At 40.4% G+C, this 16,946-nt stretch overlaps 1 protein-coding gene across 1 annotated transcript in view; it reads right to left on the bottom strand.

Annotated features, from left to right (window-relative positions):
- Positions 1 to 16,946, bottom strand: part of IL1RAPL1 (interleukin 1 receptor accessory protein like 1) — a 742,385-nt gene that overhangs the window by 701,461 nt on the left and 23,978 nt on the right. The window contains exon 2 of the mRNA XM_054974391.1: positions 15,544 to 15,823. Within this exon, the coding sequence (XP_054830366.1) occupies positions 15,544 to 15,823 (280 nt within the window). The remainder of the gene's footprint in view (positions 1 to 15,543; positions 15,824 to 16,946) is intronic.

Below are 16,946 nucleotides of genomic sequence, written 5' to 3'. Positions count from 1 at the left end.
CCAACTGAATGTATTGCTTATGCTGAAAGAGTTGTTAAAATAGTTAATTTTATAATAGTTAATTTTATAATAGTTAATTTTATAATAGTTAATGTCGTAAAATTAGGACTATATTATATTTTTTGGGGGGGGTGACATTGAACACTGGAGAACCTATTGCAAACGATCCTTTCAGGGCTTTATTGCAAAATATAATTGACAATGAGTGTATGCAAAACTAATCCCATTGATGCATCTATTGCTAGAGAATGAAGAGTTATAGAGTAAAAATAGCTGAAACTCAAATAATTGTAAACAGCTAATTTCTATTAACATTTAAGCCTAACTGTTCCTTTCCTCTCTGTTACAGCTTTGTTGGCCTTAACCTAACACTGATTTGGTGGTAGGGTTACTTCAAAGCCTATCCTAATTATAAAGTTATAAACTTTTATTTTATGCTGGGTTACTGACAACTAGGAATCCAAGTACTTAGTAATATTTGTGTAAATATTTCACAAAATAAAAGATAACCTTTTGTAATTATTCATAAACTCATCCTTGTCTAACAACAGAGTTATCCATCTGTCTCTCTCTTCACTAAATAGAGAGCATTTAAGAACCATGTGAGCCAGAGTACCTCTCTTCCTCATGTTTCAAAAGCACCAAAAGGAATTCCTACAGAACAACCTACAAATCTACTGAAATCTACTGAATAGAGTCCCTAGTCTGGCCTTCCATATTGCATCTTATTTTAACTTTAGTACGTTGATATAATCTGATCAGTAGCCATAATGAACGTCTACTGATCATACTTTCCTTCAATTTCTGCCACAACTGAGTCCACCAAATCCTGTCAAAGGCTGAATGTAGGTCCATAAAAGCTACATACAAATGATTATTTACAGAAGTAATCTACTTCTCTATCATGTGGGATAAAACCAAACAATGGTCTACTGCCGAGTTTCCTTGAGAAAACCCACCTTGTTCTTCCCTCAAAATTTCTGACTTTTTTATCCATTATTTCAACTTTAACCTTATCCTATCCAATAATGGATAAAAGAGCAATTGGATAATAATACTCTGGGTCCTATCTGTTCCTTTGGTTCATAAAAATAGGTACCAAGGAATGCAGCTTTGTGCCCTTATTAGGAAAACATGGCAGAAAGAGGAGACAGGTCAGGTAAGAGTAGGGATCCCATCCCCAGTGGGAGTAGGGGCTCTTCCGCTTTCACCCTCCACCCCCTACCTCCACTTACCTGGCCGGCTGAGGAGGAAGGCCTGGGAATGGGCCTTCCAGGCATGCTACTGGAGCAGCATGACAATGTCACTACTGGGAGTGACATTGTCCTGACACCCTGAGAGTGCTCCTCCACTTTGTAGCAGGCCTATTTTGGCCCGAAATGAGCTCACAAACCCCTGTAATCCCACTGAAAGAAAGAGAACAGCGATATTTAACTGAGGATGGATTAAGCCCATTTGGTTAATATTTTATTCTGCACAAGAAGGTTGTGGAACTCCAGTTGGCACACCAGTAGAACTAGCAGTGATTCAGGAATCTGCCATGGGGGATTAGCTGTGGGGGTTGCTATGGTTCTAGAGGCTTGGGAGTCACAGCAGCAGCACAGTCTGTTTGCACTTCCTGCTCAGTGTTTCTTGAATTTTGACCAGGGCCCCAGAATCTCTACAACTACCCCAGTACAGAGGGAAGGCAGAGAGATGTCTGCCTGGGTCTGAATTACTCTCTAATATGTGAGGTGTCCAAGGTTTTCATCTATATACGTACAAGATCCTTAATTTAGAACAAGTAATTTAAGAGATTGAAACAGAGAGGCTGTGTTGAAGGTTACCATGGAAGAACTCTGGCGCCCAATCTATTAGCCATAGTGAAAAATAATCCTTATACATGGTAGGGGTATGGAATAAAAAGGTGAACTCCTCATTGAGGTCTAGCAGTTTAATGCCTGGTCCAGCTGAGTAAATACCACTTAGGGGTAAAAAGAGGGCTTATTTTACTATAGTCAAAACATTCAAATTGGTCAGGTCCTTGAAGGGAAGAATCTCCATTCTTTCAAATAGCAACAGAGAGAATTCACTAATAGCAGAACCAGAAATAAGATGGTTGGCAATACGTACTAGAACTGGAACTTTGATGCAATTTTTAATTCAATGGGCTCTCAGAATATAGTAAAAAAATGTTCATTCTGCTTGGAATTATTTCTGAAATAACTGAAATGTCAACTAAAGATCGGTTGAGAAAAGCTAAAGAAAAAGCTCTGTATTACTTGTTTTGCCAACACCATCAACAGAGCCATTTTAGATAAGGCATTGCAATACTTAACAGAGGTAAACTAAACTATCTGAGTGAAAGAACAGGATTTCTCATTGTTACCAAAAATCAGATTTAAAAACATTGTAATAAACTAAGCAGCTTCTTGACCAGGAAACACAGGAGAACACAATTTCTTTTGCAACATAAGAAGCACATATCTAGTATATAAAAATGGTAGATTTGAAATCCTTTTAACCAGAAAGTACACACAGTTAACCAGGGCTTTTTTCTGGGAAAAGAGGTGGTGGAACTCTCTATTATCACATGTATGCATGCAAAGCGCATGTGCACACTCCCAGAAATGTGTGATGACATCACTCCTGGAAGTGATGCCACTTCCTGGAACCCAGCACAATGCATTACGATAAGATAAATGTTAGTAAGCTTGGGGAATTACACTATTATGAGAAAAGGTTTTTTTTCCTTTCTGTATCCACTACCAAAAGTGAAATCTTCCATTCCCTTTCCCAAACATTTCATTTCTTTGGAATCATATTTTAAAATATGCAAGAAGGAGGGGTCCTCTAAAAATCCAAAACCCATCTCATACATCTAAATTCTAACAGATTCCCTTTGTCAGCATAGAAAAAAAACTTCAAAATTTTTTCTCAAAATTCCACAGTCTGAAATTCCTAATCTAATGAATATTGAATTTTCAAATTTTCAGGGAGGGTTTTGCTTTACTAGAGCAATTCAACATTAGATACTCAACTTTAGCTGCATTAGATTTATACTTTGTTTAAAATGGCTTTTTTCCCTTGTTGCCTGCCAACTCTACCTTACTAATGGCTAAGCTGTTGTAACATTGTGAAATGCTCATAAATATCCCAACGTCCCAGACAAACAATATTCATAAAAACTTCCTTAACTCCCATATGTCCACTGCAATTTCAGTGATGTTAATCAGCTGAGAGTGGGGAGAACCATTTGAGTTACAGCTGTTAAGACATAAGAATACCTATATGCTGATGAATATATTGATGAAAGCCTTGTGTGACTTGGACACAGTGATTCTAGCATAAAACTGGAAAAACCATAACTGATATTTTAATTAATACAAATAGCCATAACTGATATATTTAACTAACACAGAAGCAATCTGCATTCAAAAGCTGTGGGAACCATAACAATGTCAACTTCAGTCAACAAAAGAATGAAAGCAAGACACACACATATGCACAGCCCCACCCACCCCCATGAAAAGAAAGAATGAACTCAAAGCAGCACACACACAGCCCCCCACACTCCCATGAACAGAAAGCAGAATGAATTCAAAGCAGCACACACACACAGCTCCCCTCCCCCATGAAAAGAAAGCAGAATTAACTCAAAGCAGCACACATACACACACAGCCTCACCCACACCAAATGAAAATAAAACAGAATGAACTCAAAGCAGCACACACATACACAGAAACCCCTGAATGAAGTGAAAGCAGAATGAACTCAAAGCAGCTTACCCTCCTCTGCAGAACCCGCGCTGGGCCCCAGCTTGCTCTCTCTCTTTCTCTCTCACAGAGGAATGAAAAGAAAGCAGAATTAACTCAAAGCAGCTAAACCTCCTCTGTAGAGCCCGTGCTGAACCCCAGATCTCTCTCTCTCTCTTTCTCACACACACACACTCACAGAGGGATGAAAAGAAAGCAAAATGAACTCAAAGCAGCTAAACCTCTGCAGAGCCTGCACTGGGCCCCAGCTTTCTATCAAGTCTGCCTCACTCCCAGGTGTCAGGGGATCCACACGGGTGCACACCCATGTGGTATCCCACTAACTGTCATCCCATGGTTTCCCCTTCTCAGCTGGTGCCTGAGCGGCATGGGGGGTCAGCCGATGTTCGGATCAGTGCTATACGCAGCACCAATGCTCCGTGAGCTGAAAATCAATAAAGTTGTGGCCTCTTTTAACTCCGTTATGGTTTTCTGGTGTATTTTGTTGCCTTGCCTCCTAGCTCTCCTCCCTCTCTCGGCGATGGCCTACTACTGAAGACTGTTCATGTTCTGAACTTTGCCTCAGTAAACTAGATATATATTTGTTGAATTTTACCTCAAAAAGTTTCAACTCCTGACTTCACCTAACCTATCCTCTCTAATATAAATAAACTAACTAGTTATTTTCAAAGTTTCAAACATGTCTCTGATGCCATTTCTGTGGTTTAAGGACAAGGGAATGTCATACCCTCAGATAAGCAATTAGCTAAAACATCCCAAGTAATATTTTTGTTGGGGGGGACTATAAACCTGCTGCTTAGGTTTTTTTTTTTTACTTCATAAAGCTGTGATAGTTTCTATTACATCAAAAACAAGTAATATTGTTTTTCTTTTCTTACTTTTAAGGATTTAAAAAAAAACTCTTATTAACAGATGGAGCAGTTTTAAAAGGAAGTTGCTAATTGCCTATTTAAAATAACTTCTCATGACTCACTAGAATCAATTCCTGCAATTAACTATGTAGCAGAGAAGCTACATAACCTTTCATACCACTACGTAGAGGACTTGTTTTATTTTTTTCCTGTTCTTTTAACAGCAAACATCTCAACTTTGTTCTCTAAAGAAGAGGTATTTAAAAGTGAGATTAGACAGCAAAGTGGTCAACAGTGCAGAAGTTAAGATACAGAAGCACCTCCAGACAATGGCCACAACTACTTCAGGGTTGTATATTTGTTTAACATATATTGGACCCACATTATTGCAAGATTATGGTTAACGTCTAAACAGATATCAGTTCTCTTTGTTTAATACTGAACAGTTCATGTTCAGATCACATATGATTCCCAACATGTCTCTGTTTATTAAAGTGTTTCTGGGAATTGTTGTTGTGTGTGTGTTGTGCAAAACCTTCTATTTTGCTCATTGGATTTATGTAATCAGAGGGCTTTAAACACAAAACTGTAGTTTTGATGTAGGCCTTTTCCACACGGTGAACTTTACAACAGGCTTTCTGCATATTCACCGCATGAGGATTGGATCCGCTTTATTCATCAGTTCTGGTCCCATATTGCTTTGATCCTTTAATTTTACACTTTGAGGAAGCTGAACTGAACTGGTGTCTGTTTTTTATTTCTGCACTCGAAAAATGCTTTCTGCTTCAGGCTCTGAGGACTCATCAGTTTCCTCAGTCCATTGTTAGTTTCCTGAGTCCATGGGCTGAGGACTCCTAGGTTTCTTCAGTTAATTGTTGAGGAAACTAACAAAGGGACTTTTTTTTTTTGGCTTTTTTAATGGTATCAACATTGCAACATTGCCATTTAATTTTTTGAAAAACAAGAAAAAAACTTAATTAGTTGCTGTTTAACCAATCAGGATGCAGAAGAATAAAAGAGAGGTGGAAGGGTATGGCCAGTCCAGGCCTCACACTGAAGAAAGTATTCTGCACTTCAAATAAGCCCCAGTTTGACTTTGCTGGGAAAAAACAAACATTGGGGTATGTGTGGAGGGAGAAAAGCTGCAGAAAAGCCAAGATAGATCAGTTCTGCAGCAGTTGCAGCCTTTCTCCATGTAGAATGCAAAAAAGTCTGGGAAGCAGTTTGGAGACTGAATTGGGGTATCTCCACTCTGGAGATAAATCGATATAGTATGGGGCCAGAACCGATGAAAAAGTCCCATGTGGAAAAGACCTTACTTAATTGTTTCTGTTCAAAACAGAACACCATGTAAATTACACGTGTATGGTAGCAAGTGCAAAGCAACTGCAACACCTTATGTGTATGGCAGAGTGTGGTCTTTCACTAGGCATCAAATATCTGAGTGAGTTATACTGTCTAGCATAAATTTTCTAAATTTCTGGTTGCTGAATCCTGATAAAACTGCTTCATATGTTGCTAGCAAATCTTCTTTTACAATAGCAATGGCACAAATTTCAAAACTGTAAGTGTGAAAATGGACCACTTGAGTTCAGACACCCTGGACTGCTTGCAAAGTAAGGCAAATTCCACTCTCCCAGAAGCTCAGCCCAGCCTGGAATGGGGTTTCTATCACCACAATTATGTCCTCTCAAACATTTGCAAGGGAGTAACCGGTACTGGTGAGGGCTGTCTGACACTGGAACAGCCTTATAGGCCTTGTTCTTAGTTTCAGTGCTCTTGAACATGCCAAGGAATATAATTTGCTTATAGTATTTTATATTCCCTGTGTTATTCATTAACTCAGAGCCATTAGAGACTACAAAATCCAACACTCTCCAGGCCTTAAATATGAATGATTTATTATATTCCTTAAGAATATGGACTTCAAGGGTTCAAATGTCTCCAGCCAGCCTTCTCACCAGTTTCCCCACACTACCCAGGTGTTTGTTATTCTGAGAAAGGATGAGGCTAACAGGAGATCTTCTTGGGCTTGGCTTCTTTATTCTTTCTTGGAAAAAGCTCAAAAATACTGCACTTTAATAAGAGAAGTGTTCAATAAATCTGGGAAGAATCAAATATCACTGAGGCAAGTCTTAGGAGCTTTGCCATCCCCACTTTAAAGCTTTCTAATCAGGTCTATACCACCTTGATCCTTGCTGCCATCATCTCCCAGTTCCACCTTCATCATGCTGGTATTTACCACCTATTAAATTGGCAAAGAAAAATAAATGGATCACATTGCCTTAAAGCCCTAGATACAAAATTCTCTCAAAGTTTTACCATTCTAAAGTGCTTTTCCATTAGACAAGGATACTAAGATATCAACTAATAACATAAGAACATAAGAGAAGTCATGTTGGATCAGGCTGATGGCCCATCCACTCCAACACTCTGTGTCACACAGTAGCCAAAAAATCAGGTGTCATCAGGATGTCTGCCAGTGGGGAAGGGACACTTGCTCCCCCCCACCAACAACAAGAATACAGAGCATCACTGCCCTAGACAGAGAGTTCCATCTATACCTTGTGGCTGATAGACACTGATGGACCTCTGCTCCATATGTTTACCCAATCCCCTATTGAAGCTGTCTATGCTTGAAGCCCTTTGGATGGCCTCACAATTAGAGATGGGCATGAACTGTGTCCGGGGTCAGCAGCCCAGCCCCCGGACTTGCTGGCAGACAGCGGCAGGGGGCAGCCGGGAGACAGCAGTTCAGCTGCTCTGTCTGGCAAACAGAGCCAGACCCTGCCTACTCCAGGGGGAAGGGGCAAAAGGCCAAAGCCTCAGAAGGCTGGAGGGAGCAGGGAGAAGCCAGCTAGTCCCACCCACCATGGGGGAGAAAGGGGGCTAAGCAGGCTAGAGGAAAAGGGCCAAGGCAAGGGGAACAGGGACACAGCAACAGCCCAGACAGAGCCCTTACCTTCCAAGGAGGAGAAGCAGCCACCACAGCCCAGAGCCACACCCTGGCTAGAGGACAGCAGCCTGGCTCAGGAGGTGCTAGGAGCCAAGCCCCTCCAGGTGGAGCTGCCACAGGCATTCTGGGGGAGGAGATGGGTAACCCCTCCCAGCATCAATGAACAGGCAGCACAGAAGCTGGCCAGGGCAGCTCCTCGCGAGCAAGGCCAAACTGGCTCAGCAGCACACAAGCTGGCCAGGGCAGCTCCTCGCGAGCAAGGCCAGGCAGGCTCAGCAGCACAGAAGCCGGCTGGGGCAGCTCCTCGTGAGCAAGGCCAAGGAGACCTCAGCTGGGGATGGCTCGCATTCAACCCCACCCTGCCAGCAAGGCAAGGAAGCCAAGAAGGGATTAGTGGTAGGAGGGAAACACCTGAGGGAAGGCACAGCTGGGCCAAGTCAGGAGAGGGAACAAGCCTAGAAGGAGGGCAGGGCGGGGAAAGGAAGCCCTATATAAGGTGGCTAGGAAGAGCTCTGAGGTGGTGGGTGTGAGTGAGGAGTGATGATGTGGAGTGAGAGCAGTAGGATGCAAGGGTGGTGGCTTGGAGGAGAGTTCTGGAAGGAGGAGATGAAGGAGGATGCAGAGGGTAAGCAGGCCAGGTTGAGCAGGCCAGCGAGTGGACTGAGAGGGAGTCTGGGTGAGGTATACCGCCCCTCCTTCCACAGAGCAGGGTCCTGCAGAGTCCCTGGCCCCCCTGTGACGTCAGGAGCAGACTGCCCAGTGCCACGCCCAGTGGCAGCCGCAGCAAGCCCTGACAAACTGGAAAAAAACGAACCATGTGGTTTGTGGTTCATCAAATTTCACGAACCATGAACTTTCATGAACCTTCCCCTGGTTCGCGAACCAGTTCGTTTGGTTCGTGAAAACGTCACATCCAGGTCAGAAAATCATCACTTCTGAGTCAGCAGAAGTTCACTTCCAGGCCAGCAGAAGTTCACTTCCATGTCAGCAGAAGGTCTGCAGGAAGTTCATCCCCTGTTGCCTAGGAAACTGATTGATTGGCACCAGGCTGTCTGCAGTGACGAACCAAAAAAATGAACCAAATGAACCAGCCTAAAGTTCATGACGGTTCGTCAGAAATGGAATCTGATGAACCATGAACTGGCCTGGTTCGTGCTTAATTTTGATTTGTATTTCGGTTCGTGCCCATCTCTACTCACAATCCTCCCTGGTTAGTGTCATCTGCAAACTTTGCCACTTTACATCTTACTCCCAACTCCAAATCATTAATGAACAAGTTAAAAAGCACTGGACCCTATACTGAGCCCTGCAGTACCCCACTGCTCACCACCCTCCACTGTGAATATTGCCCATTTATATCCACTCTCTGTTTCCTGTTCATTAGCCAGTTTTTGATTCACAAGAGGGCTTGTCCTTTTACCCCATGACTATTGAGCTTACTTAGCAGCCTTTGACGAGAAACTTTATCAAAAGCTTTCTGGAAGTCAAGGTAGACAACATCTATTGGTTCCCCTTTGTCCACATGTTTGTTCACTCCCTCAAAAGAACTCTTAACAGGTTTGTGAGACAAGATCTTCCCTTACAGAACCCATGCTGAGTCTTCCGCAATAGCTTTTGTTCATCAATGTGCCTACTAATTCTCTCTTTAATAATGATTTCCACCAACTTACTGGGTATTGATGTTAGACTGACTGGCCTATAATTTCCCGGATCCTTTAAAATTTTACATTCATGCTTTGTTTCGCATAAAAAAGACAGATGCATAGATAAAATATCGAAATCTCATGAGTTAAAATTTTTCTGAGAAGCTCATGACATCTGTTACATCTCTGCTATTTTTATATTATAAAACTGTAGAGAACCTATAAAGTGAACACTTTATGAAAATAAGATGGCCCCTTCCCAGTTAGAAACAGAGCGGCTTGGACGGGGACTGCATTTGCAGTCCTGTTAGAAGAGAAGGCAGATTGTGCCATTCCCTGGCATCCAGGAATTGCTGGGGTGGGTGGAGCTTAAGGCATATAAGCCTGCTCCGCCCCCCCCCCCTTCAGCTGAACTTGTTTGACCACAGTATACATGTATGCATACCAAATGTGAATATTGAATTCATGGAGGTTAGCCATTCTCAAATGTTCAGATGAATGCCTAAACAAGGCTAGAGAAAGTTCAGACAGTACAAGAAATTATGGTTACTTTATGAAACCAAGATTCATCATACAGACAATCACTTAAATCCTGATTTGCATCAACAAATGCTGGTTTTACAGCCTCCTCTCTGTAGTCTGATAGAGCATTACCACATAACAACCAAAATTAATTAATTAATTAAACCAGAATTTTTATATTCAGATATATTCATGTATATATAGCAATTAAGGCTAACTGTGCTAATAAATTAACTTGAGATCCTGGTCTGACACACTCAAAACAACAGCAATCCTGTACACCCTTCTTAGTCTACTGAAATCAATGGTCTTTGAAATATATAGCTCTGCTTAATAACCACCACCACCACCACCACCACAATAATAACATTTGATTTATATACAGGATGACTTAACACCCACTCAGAACGGTTTACAAAGTATGTCATTATTATCCCCACAACAAAACACCCTATGAGGTGGGTGGGGCTGAGAGAGCTCCTAGAAGCTGTGACTGACCCAAGGTCACCCAGCTGGCTTCAAGTGGAGGAGTGGGGGATCAAACCTGGTTCTCCAAATTAGAGTCCTGCACTCTTAACCACTACACCAAGATGTACTGTAGCCATTTAGTGAAGTAGCCTGCATTCAGATAATTACTGTAACCATAGTTTAATTAATTAAACCATGGTTTTGTGATGTCCTGCTAGGCATCAGGGAGAATTTTTAAGATTAGAATCATAGAATCATAGAGTTGGAACGGGCCATACAGACCATCTAGTCCAACCCCCTGCCCAGTGCAGGATCAGCCTAAAGCATCTCTGATAAATATTCAATAGACAATACCCTGGCATATAAGAAAGGGGCACAATGGCCAAGAACTGGCTCATTCCTTCCTGCCCTCCCTCTTACAATCTGCCTAAATTCACACTGAGTCATAGAATCAGCATTGCTGACAGATCGCCATCTAGTCTCTTCATAAAAACCTTCAAAGAAGGAGAAGCTTGTTCCACTGAGGAACCACTCTAACTATGAGGAATCACTGGAACTAAATATTTTTCCTAATGTTTAGCAGAAAACTCTTTTTGTTTATTTTTAACCCGATGGTTCCGGTCCAACACAGTTAATTACAATTAATATTAAATTTTAAATTGTTGTGAGGATAAAATGGAGGAGGGGAGAATGATGATACAAGCCTACTTTGGGTTTACACTGGGGAGAAAAGTGGAATATAAATAATAAATATATACACATATATAAATAATAAATATATACATATAACCTTAGTGTGAAAATAGTATCCCTACAATGAATAAATGTAATCTGAAACATTTTAGTACATCAGTACTAAAGATGCTTTACAGCACAATCCAAAACAGAATTATACCCTTGTAAATAATTGAAGTAAATGGGTCTAACTCTGTTTAGGATTGCACTGTTAGTTGTTTAGTATTTAGTACTTAGTACTTGGTACTTTAATGCTAAAATTTAATACAGATGTGAAGATATTAACATAGTAATTTCTCAACCAACCAAAAATGCTTCAAGAATGTCTCACTTAAATCTTTGAGTAGACACTGGATGCCATCCTATAGGTAAAGTGCCCTTGTCCATAAATGTGGGTAGCTGTGGCTTGAATGAACTTCCTGAACTGCTGAATGAACTTCCTTGCAATTTTCCTTTTTTATGACACACATTCTCTTGAGAACCCATTATGCTTTCTGAGCTGGATCACATGATACATCAGTTGAAGATCCTAATAGTTGCTAATCTACCCAGCCTCCCCCTCCTATGTCCGATCCCAAGAAAGTTGATTTATGGAAACACAGGACCTATGTGATGTAATATCCTGCGTGGGGGGAAGCTAGGTGGGGGGAAGCTAGGAAATTTAGCAATCCTTGTACAGTCCTTGTGCTGGATCTAACCCTCTGTCCCAAAACAATTTCTAACACCACTACTTAATTCCATGCTAATGGCAGCAAATATTCTCAGAAAGCAAGAGAAATGAGGCAAAGTTGATTGCTACAGGTAGAAATTAATCATGATTTTATGAAGACCATTGCTTAAACTGAATGATACATAGTCCTGCATAGTGAAGCATGCCCACTTCAAGCATGAGTATCCAGGAAATATACACTGCATTGATTTCAGTGGGCTTAGACTGGAGTAACTCTGCTTAAGAATGCACTGATCATGACTTTACCGAGGGTGATTGTCTAGCTTCAGGAAAGTTTATTTTTCCTTAACAGCAAAGAACTGATGAGTTGTTATATCTATCTATTTTTTAAAAGTTTGTGAGATTGAAAATAAAATATGATGCTAGAAGCATACTGAAAACATAAAAGGTTGTTCAAGCAACCTAAAAATTCCTAGGGAAATATGTTTATTTAGCAGTATTTTATTTAGTCAAACTGAATGCACACAAGCCTTTATTTTCAAATATGATCTTCTCAAGGTTGTAATGTACAATTTGCTAATGCAAACATACTTCAATATATGAAAAACTGTTTATCTCGATTATTTCATACAAAGAAAAGACTCGTAAAAATAAATGGTTTTCACAGTGAATGTGAACACTTTGCAGTCTCCTCAAAGTCAATGCTGTAAGGGTTATTAGGGAAAGTTACAGTCCTCATAATGCTGCTTCCTCTTTTTGATTGCTAGCACTCAGTCTCAGTCATAAATCCAGGATTTGTTGCCTGCTAGAAAGATTTTTACAGCATTTATGGCAAAGAAGATTAGGGCTACACTAATTCCAAAGCACATCTTTGTTATACACACGGCACCAGACAAACGATACAGCAATGAGAGGACTCATGGCTGTATAAGCATTGCTACACATTTGGAGCTATGGTTGGCAGATTGAAACCTAGAGATCCACACTATAAACTGAGAACCCATAAGAAATTATAAGAGGAGAAACAATTTGGAAATTTCATCCCATGTAACCTTCTGATCCAGGATTCTCTAAAATCTCAGGGTCTTACCGCATGAGACAAAATATGCTCGAATTACACGGGTAATTCAAGTGTATTTTGTAATTCAAGTGTATTTGAGTGTAATTCAAGTGTAATTCAAGTGCACTTTGTCTCATGGTGGTTTGGCCCTCAGTGACTTGAGGAGGCTAATTTCTCCCTCCCCAATGAGAGGAATGCTGGAAAGTCAGTGGGAGGAAAAAATAAGGGTAGAGGCCATGTTTCTTGACATCTCCACATCACCAAATGTACAGCATCAATTTCAATAATACTGCAACCTTATCGGATCTTATTCCTTGAGCAGGAATGTTAGGTGATGCTTCCAACATACAAACCCAGTGAAATAGATATTGCAGCCACACACACACACACACACACACACACACACACACACACACACATGCCGAGCCACTATGTAGTACATATATTGCAGACAGTGACTGGGAGACTGTTGTATTTCAAATTGTTAGACTCTCTTGCAAAGTGATCAGACTGGCAGGCATGACAAAGCCACCTAAAACATCACTAATGTTAGAGGGAAGATATCTGGGTAATTTACAATTCCTATAATGCTCTAGAGAAGAGCTTAGTTGCCAGCTTATGGCCAGTAAATACAAGTAGCTTAAAAATGCAGAGAGGCCAGCAGTTCAGTATATCCATAACAGTAACTACTAATACAGCTCACTCAACATGTTAATTTCCTTAATTATGTCTTGCAATCCCACTATTGATAATCTGGTAGTTCACAGACAATGCATTGGCTGAAAGCTTGAATTACATAAGCAAAAAAGCCTGAAGCTGTTAATGTCACAGTGGTTGATGGAAAAGCTCAAGTATTTATCTAAAATTACTACAGATTGTTACATGTATTGTCTGCATTAGGCAGCACTTTCAGCAGAGGGAACAAATTGTGAGATCACAGATAACACTGTGCATAAATTGGTTCTAAATGCTGTTCTTTTAACATAACTCCAGTCTATGCCATTAGGATGTGTACTTGACTTTATTCACCTTTAGAGTCCATTCATGTATATTCTTTATTTGGAAGTGAATATAATAACAAGAAAAAATACTTATCACTATAAAAATGGAATCCATGATAAAGCACAGATTGCTACTGGGAATAGGAAGCTGCATAGAAAAATGAAATTGTGGCAATCATTTCACTAATGTGTTAAAGTCATTGCCTGGCCTGTGTGGACTTTCTCTAGTTATGAAATAAGCTATCTTCAAAACAAGTGTGCTGACTTCCCAGTCACACTTGCAAGGCTGAAATTTATTACGGTTCCTGCAGAATGCAGGTAACTGAAACATATTTTCAGCTAGATATCGATGAAGAGCTATCAGAGCTTTAACATTCTTTCTGCATAGGGCAATAAACAAAATGTTACATCCCATTTAGCAATAAACTGTGCATTTTCTCTGCAAGGCACTTCCTGCATTTTGTATTTGCATCATTTAACCTCTCTCTAAATTTAATTCTATATTCTCTGGTAATTTTCAAAATCTAAGTGAGAGTCCAGATGGTCTCTGTTTTCTCCATAGGCAGGAAAGTATATTTAAGTATGAATCATTTTACTTATACAGAAGCAAGTGAAATAGAGGAATATGCATTTCAAAAGCAAGAACTGTGAGAAGTGATGTGCTGTACGGGAGTTTGGGAGTATTTGTGAAATATAGAAAGGTCCTAAATTAATTTCAGAGCCTTTTGCAGGATTCATCTGGAAAATGATATAAGAAGAAGAATATGCCATCAAATCACAAGTGCCAACACATGCTTGGGAAATGCCTGGTGATTTGGGGCTGGAGCCTGAAGACAATTCAGTTTGTGGAAGGGAAAGACCTCAACAGGTTATAATGACATAGAGTCTATCCTCCAGGGAAATTGATCTCTGTTGGCTGGAGATGAGCTGCAATTCCAGGAGATCTTAAGCCCCACCCCACTCCCTGGGAGGCTGGCAACCCTACAACCCAATCTACAGGGTATGTCAGTCAAGAGACAAGCAGAGGTGGCTTGCCATTGCCTTCCTCTGTGTAGCAACACCAGCCTTCCTTGGTGGTCTCCCATTCAAGTACTAATCATGGCTGACCCTCTAATGAGCTTGAGCTAAGCAGGACTGAAACAAATTGCTTCCTTTAGCCAGACTTTCCTTGTGGCATCTTTTCCATACATACTCTTATGTCGTATTTGGCTATTATTGCAGCACTCAAATAAAATAACAGTAGAATACTTGTAGAAAGAAAAATCAAAATGTGCTAAAACATATCCAGTGATGGTGGCTGAAAATGCAATCAAGGCATAGCTGAATTTTGGCAATCTCCTCCTGGGGTTTTCAAAGCAAGAGACTAACAGAGGTTGTTTGCCAGTGCTTGCTTCTACAACCCAGGTTTTCTTTGAAGGTTTCCCATACCAATTACTAACCAAGACAGACCCTGCTTAGTTTCTGCAACTCAACAAGATCAGGCTTGCTTGGGCTATCTAAACAAGGGCAACATATTCAGGAGGCAGAGCAATAAAGTACAAAGTCTTTAGTTCCTTGGTGGACAGGAGAGCCATGAATTCGGCTATATGACTTCTCAGAAAGATAACCTTTCAAAGATAATATACTCAAAGCAAATTCCTTGTTAGCACAGTGGGAGGCTTTAATAAAAAACAATAGTACTGGTTAACAGTAAGTGTTTTGATACTTATATAAAATTATTTTCACTCAAACTACAAATCAAATATGAATAAAAACATTGGTTATTCACAAAACTTTCAGAAATCGAGATTAAAATGAAGACACTGTTCCATGACTGAATTCATTGCATGTTGTAGTATATTTACATAGATTCTCTTTACCAAAACAAATTAAACCACATACCTTATGACACATGCATAAAGTCCACTGTCTTGTGCTACTGTTGGACGAAACCAAATGGCATCTTCCTCTTTGCTCATTCTATTTCCATCAAAAGCTATAGGTTCTTCAAAGTCTCCAGGTCCAGAGCTTTTATACCACATCAAACTGAGTCCAGCACTTTGTGCTAAGGTGTAATTTGCTCTTATATATCCATAAAACAATGCACATTTTATACGAACAGGTTCTCCTACTAAGACTTGATATTTCTTGTAATCCACTGACCAATCAGTGCATCCATCAGCTAAAAGAGAAAAGAAAAGAAGAAATAGGTTACAGAGTTGCACACTGCTGAATGCAGAGCGCAGTCATTGTTTAAATTCTGGAATTCTGCTTTTGAAGTCTCTATGCTAGAGGTATTGATTAAAAACAACATACTTCATACTGCTTTTATTAAATATTTACTTTCTTTAAAACATTCGTACCCCATGCTCCACATAAAAATATTTAACTGATATCCAGATGACAGAAATCAGTTCCTCTGGAGAAAATTATTGCTTTGGAGGGTGGGCTTCATGGCATTGTACCTTGTACTCCTTAACCTCCCCCCTAACCCTAACCCTAACCCCCCCCCAAAATCTCCAGGAATGCCCCCCCTCTGAGTAGGCAACCCTAAATGACCCTAACTGTAGAATGGCCTTACCTACTTAATTTCAGTAATAAGTATAGAATTAATTCTGCGCTTTACTACTTTTAGATGAGTTATTTTTAAATATTTGATTAAAATGCCTGTAAAATATAGACCAACTACATTAGAAGGTATAATAATCATTGAATGGCATTAATTAAATATATTAAAGATAAATTAAAGAATTACCCTGCCTCAGAGGCTGTTACAGTAGAAAGCAAGTCTTGTTACCTAAGACTGGTAACTTTAGGTTAGATCTTAAGGTGAGGAGAGTTCTTACAAACTAATGTGGGGTCAAAATGGAGTCTAGTATTTCTCTTAAAAGAGATTTTAACTGTAACTGTTTTGAAGCAATTAAATATAGACAAGGATGAGTATTAATGTAATTGTTCTCACATAAAGGAGGAACAATTGGGGTTGCTCATATGCACAGTAGCTAGGGTTACCAGCATCTCCAGACTACAGAGATCAGTTCCCCTGCAGGAAATGGCAGCTTTGGAAGATGGACTCTAAGGCATCATATCTCCCATTTGGCTCCCTCCTCTCCCCAAACTCCAGCCTCCCCTGTAGGGTTGCCAGGTCCCTTAACTTCCCTGGCAGGAGACTGTGAGCCTGGCACCTACTTCACTGTGGGACCAGGTCATTGCATGCATGCTCCCGGCTTGTGCAATGACATCACTTCATGTGGCTTAATCGTGCCCCGCAGCAAGCTGATCTGGCCCCTTGATAAGCACGGGAA

This window comes from Eublepharis macularius, chromosome 3 (assembly GCF_028583425.1).
Source record: "Eublepharis macularius isolate TG4126 chromosome 3, MPM_Emac_v1.0, whole genome shotgun sequence".
Classification (NCBI taxonomy): Eukaryota; Metazoa; Chordata; class Lepidosauria; order Squamata; family Eublepharidae; genus Eublepharis; species Eublepharis macularius.
Note: the sequence above shows the minus strand (reverse complement) of the source record. Positions and strands in the feature narration are given on the sequence as shown.